Genomic DNA, 10312 nt, shown 5'->3' with positions numbered 1-10312 from the left:
GTGCTAATTAAAAAAATAATTTTTTTTTAATGCTTATTTTTGAGAGAGAGTGTGAGCGGGGGAGGAGGAGGAGAGAGAGAGAGGGAGACAGAATCCGAAGCAGGTTCCAGGCTCTGAGCTGTCAGCACAGAGCCCGACGCAGGGCTCGAACTCACAGACCGTGAGATCATGACCTGAGCCGAAGTTGGACGCTCAACCGACTGAGCCACCCAGGTGCCCCCAAATTCTAGTTTTTCTAAAAACTGATGTGACTTTTAATTCATGATGTTCTTGCTATCAGAAATTCAAAATGATTAAGCTTTGACCCTCTTGAATTTTTTTTTTTTTTTAGTTCTGCTGAAAAAAAAAAATTCTTCACCAGTGATGGAAACAACTATTAACATGGTTTAGACAGTGGTTCTCAACCCTGGATAGGTTTTTCAATGCTGATATCCTGGCCCCTGAAATTCTGATTTTATTAGTTTGGGTAGGACCTGGCATGGTTATTTTAAAAATATAAAGTGATTTGAACATGCAGCCAAGGTCGAGAACCACTATAGCAGATATTGTAATTTCAACATGGAGCCTGACACAGGACTCGATCTCACCACCCTGAGATCATGACCTGAGCTGAAATCAGGAGTCGGTCACTTAACTGACTGAGCCACCCAGTCACCCCTGTACTTTTTAAAAATTACTTAAGTAATCTCTACACCCAACACAGGGCTCCAACTCACAGCTCTGACAAGAGTCACATGCTCTACTCACTGAGCCTGCCAGGTGCCCCTGTACTTTTTACTAAAGACACAAATTTCCTTTTCAGTTTATTTCTAATTGGCCAAATTTTTACTCAGTTCACTAAATATTGATTTCAAATGTTTATTCTTCAAATTGGTTGTGCAACAAAGTCTCAAGCAAAGTGAATAAGCATCTTATTTATGACAGTGTTTTAAGCCACCTAATTAAAAGTATTATATAACTATCTGAAATTGAAACTGACAATATTTATAAAAACTTGTCACAATTATAGCTTCCTAAACCATGAGCAATTGTGGCTTCAACGATAAACCTGACAATGAGATTTGAGAATAGAACTCTTTCAATGATTCAAATAGCAAGTTCTGTATCATTTCAAATTCTTTATTATACATCATGGTTGCACAATTTGAGGCTGGTTAAATACAACTGGTTTTCAAAATTTCTTTGAATATTCCCTAATTACTACATGCAAGTGACCATGAAAATATTTGGCATTTTTAAATTTTGAAACTCTGAACAGGCACTTACATGAAGGAAAACATTACCATTCACAGAGAGCCACATTTAAAATAGATGCTCCAGCACATGGTACATGGAACCTTTTGCCAGTAAAGAAGTTGGTTACTGACCATTTTATCAACAAAGTGCCACAGTAGTAAACAGGTTTAAAGAAATGTAATTTAGGTTACTTAGCTTACTCATAAGGTAAGGTTAACTGACAAGACTTGCGCTGAAGTGTATAAAAAAATATTGGTACAAAAACCAGTGAACCCTATGTGAAAGTAGTTTCACACAGCAGGCTTCATTTTAGTTCCTACACCCCACATTTAGTGTATCTGAGCTCAGACCCCATGCATATGAACAGATGACTGAAACCTTCTTTTTGGAGACTTCGAACTAATGACTTGAATTTAGTGTTAACAAAATTTAAACAGAGTGGGTGAAGTTTAAATCTGAGCTTGAACTAGCCAAAGTTCCAGCTTACCGAATATGAAATTGTCCAGATCTAGATAACTACATGCTTCACAGGTCCTCCTGAGTTCCCTATCCTCAAATTTTCCCCTAGCAAGGGAAGAGAATATTTGTGAAGGCAAGAATATTCTATTTGTATATATGTGGTAAAAAGATGCCTTAAATTAAAAAAAAATTCAAAGTGGGGCGCCTGGGTGGCGCAGTCGGTTAAGCGTCCGACTTCAGCCAGGTCACGATCTCGCGGTCCGGGAGTTCGAGCCCCGCGTCAGGCTCTGGGCTGATGGCTCAGAGCCTGGAGCCTGTTTCCGATTCTGTGTCTCCCTCTCTCTCTGCCCCTCCCCCGTTCATGCTCTGTCTCTCTCTGTCCCAAAAATAAATAAACTTTGAAAAAAAAAAAAAAATTTTAAAAAAAAAAAAAAAATTCAAAGTATTTACGGAAAAATTATATAGTTCTAACAAACTTTAAAATGCCAACATAGAGTCAACTCAACATTGCAGAAAACATACAGTGGTAGCTGCTGGATGACAGAGGCAAAAATAGTTACTTAATATGGCAAAAAAGAAAGAGAAAGAGAAAGAAAAGAAAAGAAAAGAAAAAGAGGAAAGAAAAGAAAGCGAAAGGAAGAAGGAAGGGAGGAAGGCGGGGGAGGGGGATAAGGGGGAGGAGAGAAATAGGAAGAAAGGGAGGAAGGGCGGACAGTAAAGAAAGGGAAGAAGGGAAGGAAGGAAGGAAGGAAGGAAGGAAGGAAGGAAGGAAGGGGAAGGAAGGAAGGGGGGAAGGAAGGAAGGGGGGAAGGAAGGAAGGAGGCAGGCAAGCAGGCTTCGGGGAGATGCCACATAATCTCTTGGGAAATAAGTTTAACATTCACACCACAGAAGGCTTCAAAGAGGATACAATTCAGGAAGCCATGGAATAGTAGACTAAGAAGCACCTATGGTGAAACACTCCATATGTCTTTCCCAAACACACATGTAGAAACAAATGTAGTTCTCAAAAATACTGAGACACCATGTTTTAAATCTTTGCAGGATGTAAGGTCCACTCAATTTTTCTATTTTTATTTGAACACAAAATATTTAATTTTTTGCATGTAGAGAATAAGAGGTAATTATTAGCATGAAAAAGGACAAAGTATTTATAATCAACATTACGAAGAAAGCAAATTACAAATACCAGCCTACTCACGTGAAAATCTTTAATGTTTATGTTGATGCATATCTGAGTGCTTATCATCAAATCAAAGTGTGCAGTAAAGAAAAAAAGAAAAAGAAAAGAAAAAAAATGGCAGCTTAAGAAAGTTCCAGTGTTTCAAAGAAAGCGTTTTTTTTTAATGTATATACATGAAGAAAATTTAGTTGTATAATAAAATAAATGCAGCACTGTAAGATAAAGGAAGACTATTATAAATGGAGTTTTGGCCTTTTCCCCCCTACAAGCTGCAACCATCTTTAACCTGCTGAACGTAACCTCAATGGATATAGGAGTTTTTTGTTTTTCTTTTTTTCTCCTATTCAGTTCACATTTCAGGCTGTTCAGCAGATGCCTGGGAGTCTGGTGATTCAAATCGCTGGTGAAAGTTTGTTCTCTGTTTCCTCAATTTTTCAGGAGCTTTTCTCCATAAAATGATCTCCTAGTAAAACAAATGCAAGACATCGACAAATTAATATTCTCATATTATGCCTTAAGTTTTCATGATGGAAATAATGCCATTTCAATATTTACTATAACAAAATTAATTTTTCTCCCAACAAAAGCTGTTCTCTTTGCTGAGTGACCTACTTTCTTCCAATTCTAATCTTGGACCACCCCTTCTGCCAATCCTCCCCGCCCCCCCACCATCAGCACCTATGCACACCACCACCCCCAATCCAGAGCACCACAGCACAAAGTTCTAGCTATTACTGCTTTAAATAATTCCTAAAATCTACCCTTTGGTTTGCTATCACTTGCCTTTATCCAAGTTCAAACCCTGTCACTTCAACCTTAGACACTTAAAAGAGCTTCTGGGTAGATGGCTCTGCCTCCAGTGCCTGAGGCCCCTTTCTAGCCCATCCTTCCAATCACGACTAGATTCGTCTAAAACACTGCTTGGATTGCACTTCAGGAGTTCTCAGCACCTCTAGGATAAACCTCCAACCAGCATTCAAGGTCCTTCTTAACCTTTATCCAACCTTTGCCAACATCACTCCCCCCACCAGCCAAAATGAGTTAACTCTCTGCTCCCAATGCACTCCAAATAAACCTGCCCTACAACTTCTATATGTTTTTCAAATACTCATTCCTCTGCCTATTTAATCTTACCCTAACCAATACATCCTGAGTCTCTTTTAAATTCCTAAAATTCAAAAAAATCCTATAATCATTTGCTTCATAAAGTCATGACAGGCTGTTTATGTTGGTTACCAAACATCCAAGTGAATGCCCAAGGGAAGCAAGGTACTTATTCCATAGGGCTACACATGCAACATTTTGGAAACTGTAAAGTTTATATAATCCATCTTGAGTTACAAATTACCTATGTTTAATTATACAGCATTACGGCAGTATCAATGCAAAAGTTTTTCTCTCTTCTAAATTATTGTCAAACTATTATTTAAGTTTTTTGTTAGTTAATTTAGGGGTGTATCTAGGTGGCTCAGTCGGTTAAAAGCTGACTCTTGGTTTCGTTTCAGGTCATAATCTCACAGTTTCTTGAGTTCAAGCCCCATATCGGGCTCTGCACTGACAGTGTGGGACAGCCTGCTTGGGATTCTCTCTCTGTCCCTCCCCTGCTCATGCTGTCTCTGCCTCTCAAAATAAATAAGTAAATAAACTATAAAAAAAATTTTAATTGACTTATATAATTTTTCTTTTTCTGCATATATGAAATGTGAGGACCTTGAAGACAAAGTATGTTTATAAAAAGTAGTTTTTGTATTCTTCACGATACTCAGCACAGAATGATTTCCTTTTTAAGTTTATTTCTTTTGAGAGAGAACGCGCATGCGCACACATGTTCAAGGTAGGGAAGGGCAGAGAGAGAGGGAGACAGAATCCCAAGCAGGCTCCATGCTGTCAGTGCAGAGCCCAACTCAGAGCTTGATCCCAAAAACTGTGAGACTACGACCTCAGCTGAAATCAAGAGTCAGAGGCTTAATCGACTGACCCACCCAGCCGCCCCAGCACAGAATAATTTCTAATTTAGTTTTGAATGCTCAACTGACACTCAAGTATTTATTAATCTCATTCAGAATACAAAAGACCATTCCAATCACAATCTTCACTGAAAATTCACCAAAGGCTTGCAATTGATCTTCAAATGAGAACAAGTTTTATGATAAACATTATATATAAAAAAAATTATTAGATTTGGGTCATCTCAAGTACATTTACAACAAAATGGAAACCCAGAATCCATCAAGTTAATGCAATCATTCAAAGTGATAATGGAAATCTACATTTTTTGATAAAGGAAAGATATTCAAGACACTATTCAGTGAAAAAGCAAATTAAAGAACAACACACATAATATGGTCTAAATACACATATACAAATTTGTCTGGAAAACTTTGTTGACCTTTACTTCATTCTGTTCTTTACTGCCTGACTTTTTTTTAACAAACAATAGGTATTATTTTTATAAAAAAATACAAAACCTTGGGAATGCAAGCTTGTGCAGCCACTCTGGAAAACAGTATGGAGGTTCCTCAAAAAACTAAAAATAGAACTACCCTACGACCCAGCAATTGCGCTACTAGGCATTTATCCACGGGATACAGGCGTGTTGTTTCAAAGGGACACAGGCACCCCATGTTTATAGCAGCGCTATCAACAATAGCCAAAGTATGGAAAGAGCCCAAATGTCCATCGATGGATGAATGGATAAAGAAGATGTGGTGTGTGTGTGTGTATATATATATATATATATATATACACACACACACACACACACACACACACACACACACACACAATGGAGTATTACTTGGCAATCAAAAAGAATGAAATCTTGCCATTTGCAACTATGTGGATGGAACTGGAGGGTATTATGCTAAGTGAAATTAGTCAGAGAAAGACAAAAATCCTATGACTTCACTCATATGAGGACTTTAAGAGACAAAACAGATGAACATAAAGGAAGGGAAACAAAAATATAAAAACAGGGAGGGGGACAAAACAGAAGAGACCCATAAATATGGAGAACAAACTGAGGGTTACAGGAGGGATTCTGGGAGGGGGGAAGGGCTAAATGGGCAAGAGGCACTAAGGAATCTACTCCTGAAATCAGTGTTGCACTATATGCTAACTAATTTTGATATAAATTTTAAAAAATAAAAAATAAAACAAGTTAAAACAAAAAAAATACAAAACTTCCAAGAGAAAAATAAAAACGCTGCCAAATGATAGCCCATTCTGGTGTTCTGCAGAATGACAGGGAACAAATCTATCCCAACACTATTCCACTCACACTTGCTTTCCTAGCATATTCATAGAAACCCCCACTTGCTCAGTACTATAAAGCGTAGAAAAGTGAGTACTTTCCAGGTGTTTCTAGAACTGCCATAGAACAAAACATCAGCCTGGGTTGTGCCATACCTGCTGCTTAAAATACCTTCTGTCTTCCTCATCAACAAGGACTAGATTCAAGAAGTACCTTACTGAAAATTTTTTGTTCACATCTCTCATTGTTGGAGTTGGGTCATATCCCGCTAAAAATAATCTTATTGGAATTGATTCACCTGAAAGAAAAGCAATTTCCATTTAATTCTAAAGAAGCATTATAAACAAGACACTAACACTTTAGCTCTTCATGAGACGGCAGCATAACAGAAAACTTTAAACCAGGGTTTCTCAGACTTAGCACTACTGACATTTTGGGCCCGATTATTCCCTGTTGTGGGTGAGGTCCTGTGCACCGTAGGAGTTTAAGCATCATCCCTGGCCTCCACTCACTAGATGTCAGCAGCACTCCCCAAGTGTGGCAACCAAAAAAAACTCCAGACAACAGCAAATGTCCTAGGAGTGTGGGGGGGGGGGGGGGGGGGGAGCAAAACTATGCAAGATGAGAACCACTGCTCTGCAGTTGGAATACTGGATTCAGATCCCAGTTCTACAACCTACTGGCTGTGGGACGTTGGCCAAGTCACTTAACCATTCTGTTTCAAGTTCCTCATCTGTGAAATGTAGAATACCAGTAATACCCATCTTGTAGAGACTTTGTAAGGACCATATGAGTTAATATATGTAAAAAGCTTAGAATGGTGCCAACAGATATGTCCTATTTTAGTAGTTTTGTTATTCTTTCATGAAGTTTACCATAATTTCTAACCACGTGCATAATTTCTTTAATACGAATTAACTAATTCATCCAAAACAACAAATGAGTTCAGAATGAGGATTGGTCATTCATTACCAAAAAGACTACTATTCGGATTCTCAAAGTTTCTCCTTTCCTAAGGGTAACTATTTGCATATTCTGTTAAGTCCTTTTTATGTAATACTTTTCTTGTGCACATCTATTTCCTGAAAGATATATGACCTATTACTTTACATAAAAATTTGTGGCTGCTGAAATTTTACAAAATAATGTTGCATCACAGAAGTGCACACACACAGGTCTTGAAGCCAGAAAGGCCTGGGCTCTAACTCCAACTCTGCAATAATTAGCTATTGAAGGAAACCAAATTATTGCACCACAAAATCTACCTCTTGGACATAAAATTATTTTGAACTGCAGGCAATCAGGAAGCAGCAAAAAGCAGAAAAGGCTCCCCATTTTCTGCCTAAAGGCAGGATATAAATTGTCCTTTTAATGAAGACAGAGTCTTACCAGCCCAAGGATGGCTGATAAAGAATCCACACACAAACCTTACTCCATTAGTTTCCTCCCATATATTTACCTTCCCACAGTCTACCCTAACTTTGGAAGCCTAAAACTGCTCTGCTTTCCTTTGTCTGGTCATCTCTCCAAATTTATTGTTCTTTTGAAGATGTTATATAAGCTGAAATTTTAAGCTGTTTTTTTTTTAGTTTTTTTCAGTGTTTATTTTTGAAAGAGAGAGAGAGAGAATGCAAGCAGGGGAGGGGCAGAGAGAGAGACACACACAGAATCCGAAGCAGGCTCCAGGCTCTGAGCTGTCAGCACAGAGCCCCATGCAGGGATCACGAACTCACGAACCATGAGATCATGACCTGAGCCAAAGTTGGACGCTTAACCAACTGAGCCACCCAGGCGCCCTGCCAGTGTTTTGAGCTATTTGTGTTGAGGTTTCTCCTTTATGATGTCCACTGCATCCATTAGTAAACTTTTTTTTTCCATTATTTATCTGTCTCTCTGCTAAAGGGTCCCAGCTGAAAATCTAAGATGGGTAGAGGTAAAGTTCTGCTTCCCCTACACTATATCACCTTTAACAAGTTTTTTAAAGCTCTTTGCATCTCAGCTTCATCTGTGGAATAAGGAATACCATCAGCTAATTTAAAGGAAACATTATACCATCACCTAACTTAAAGGAAACATTAGAGCACCTCAGAGTATAATGCCTCATCTACAGTTGGCACTCAGTAAATGAAAGCTACTTTTTTTAAGTAATTACTAACAGAGTGAGAAAAAAACAAAGACATAAATTTAAAATGATAAATCCTGGGGCGCCTGCCTGGCTCGGTTGGTGGAGCATGCTACTCTTGATCTTGGGGCTGGTAAGTAAGTTCAAGCCCCATGTTGGGTGTAGAGATTACTTTAAAAAATAAAAAAATCTTGGGGCGCCTGGGTGGCGCAGTCGGTTGGGCATCTGACTTCAGCCAGGTCACGATCTCGCGGTCCGTGAGTTCGAGCCCCGTGTCAGGCTCTGGGCTGATGGCTCAGAGCCTGGAGCCTGTTTCCGATTCTGTGTCTCCCTCTCTCTCTGCCCCTCCCCCGTTCATGCTCTGTCTCTCTCTGTCCCAAAAATAAATAAACGTTGAAAAAAAAAATTTTTTTTTAAATAAAAAATCTTAAAAAAATAAAATGATAAATACTGGATTCATTATTTTGGATACTGAAGATAATAATGGAACTGCTAGTTTTCTTGGCTACTATAAGGACTACAAAATCCCACAGAAAACCCCACAGAAATTAATGCTCAGCTATACTGTAACTTGTATTTAATGAGTAAAAAAAAGACAAACTACTCTAACAGAAGACAACCAAAATATTACAAATTCAGAACTAGAGAATATATAAATGTCTCTTCTAAATACTAAATTTAAACTTAGTAAAAAAAAATCAAACCTTATTTCGGACCAGGAAATATCATTACAGTCATTCAGTATCTATACAAAGATGACCTTAAAAACAGTATTTTAAGAATCGTTTTAAAAATTCACAAATACTTCTATACTAAAAATTTTCAAACTAAATACTTTCAAACTAAACTTCCATGAACACATCTGCACTACCTATCACAAAAAGTAGTACATGGAAAGTATGTTATCTTACCTTTTACTGGTGCACCATCCATTATTTCGTATTTAGCAATTGTTTCTGTTTCTGTGGTGGTACTGGGTCCTAGCACAATAATGTAAATGACATTACGTTAACTATTTCCAGAATATAATTTCCAGGCTTATAACTTCGTATTTTCCAGCTACATTATTAATTTATCTTCCCATTTTGTGAAAATGTTATTCATTCTTTTCTATTTCTCCATGTACATTTATTTAATCTACTTATCACTCAACTGAATGATTCACTCCAATCTTCCCAAACACATAGTTCAGAAAGAATATTCTTCAGAGCTCCTTCAATCATTTCTAGTATCTACCAAAATAGAAACTAACAATGCACATCAGAAATAACCACTGACATGTTAGTTTTCTCTGCAACATCCAAATTGTTTTATTTCATAACACAGAGAAAACATCAAACTGAGTACCTGATTGACATAGTTCTTTTAAATTTGGGTATTTATCTTCTAAGAGATTATTTGATCCCAGAGATTTTTAAAAAGTCAAGATACGGCAAGTGAAAAAAGTATACGAAAGCATATATTAATGATCCCATTGTTCTAAAATACCCACAATATGCAGGCTACGTCTTCTGAATAATGAGTACAGATTATTTTTTATTTAAACTTTTATAGAATCAGACAATTTTTATAACCAGAAAAAGTATTTAAATAATTTCTTTTTAAACAAAAAGGAACCCAACACTTTATTTTAATATCTTTAAATCACTTAAACTTTTATTAGTAGGTGAAAATGGAGATTAAGATATCACAGATGTTTCTAATTATGACTACAATTATAAATTCTTTTTTTTTTAATTTTTTTTTTTTTTTAACGTTTTTATTTATTTTTGGGACAGAGAGAGACAGAGCATGAACGGGGGAGGGGCAGAGAGAGAGGGAGACACAGAATCGGAAACAGGCTCCAGGCTCCAAGCCATCAGCCCAGAGCCTGACGCGGGGCTCGAACTCACGGACCGCGAGATCGTGACCTGGCTGAAGTCGGACGCTTAACCGACTGCGCCACCCAGGCGCCCCTTCAATTATAAATTCTTAAAAAGTGTCACCTAGGGGCACCTGGGTGGCTCAGGTGATTAAGCATCCGACTCTGGATTTCAGCTCAGGTCATGATCTCACAGTT

General features: G+C 37.7%; 1 protein-coding gene across 2 annotated transcripts in view; it reads right to left on the bottom strand.

Annotated features, from left to right (window-relative positions):
- Positions 1–2743: 2743 nt before the first annotated feature.
- Positions 2744–10312, bottom strand: part of VPS26A (VPS26 retromer complex component A) — a 31624-nt gene continuing 24055 nt past the window's right edge. For both annotated transcript variants that reach the window (XM_047825851.1, XM_047825850.1), the window contains exons 7-9: positions 9165–9233; positions 6287–6429; positions 2744–3341 (exon numbers count right to left, since the gene is read on the bottom strand). In XM_047825851.1, coding sequence (XP_047681807.1) covers positions 3228–3341; positions 6287–6429; positions 9165–9233 — 326 coding nt within the window. In that variant the 3' untranslated portion in view covers positions 2744–3227. The remainder of the gene's footprint in view (positions 3342–6286; positions 6430–9164; positions 9234–10312) is intronic.

This window comes from Prionailurus viverrinus, chromosome D2 (genome assembly GCF_022837055.1).
Source record: "Prionailurus viverrinus isolate Anna chromosome D2, UM_Priviv_1.0, whole genome shotgun sequence".
Lineage (NCBI taxonomy): Eukaryota > Metazoa > Chordata > Mammalia > Carnivora > Felidae > Prionailurus > Prionailurus viverrinus.
This window is presented reverse-complemented; position numbering and strand designations above follow the sequence as displayed.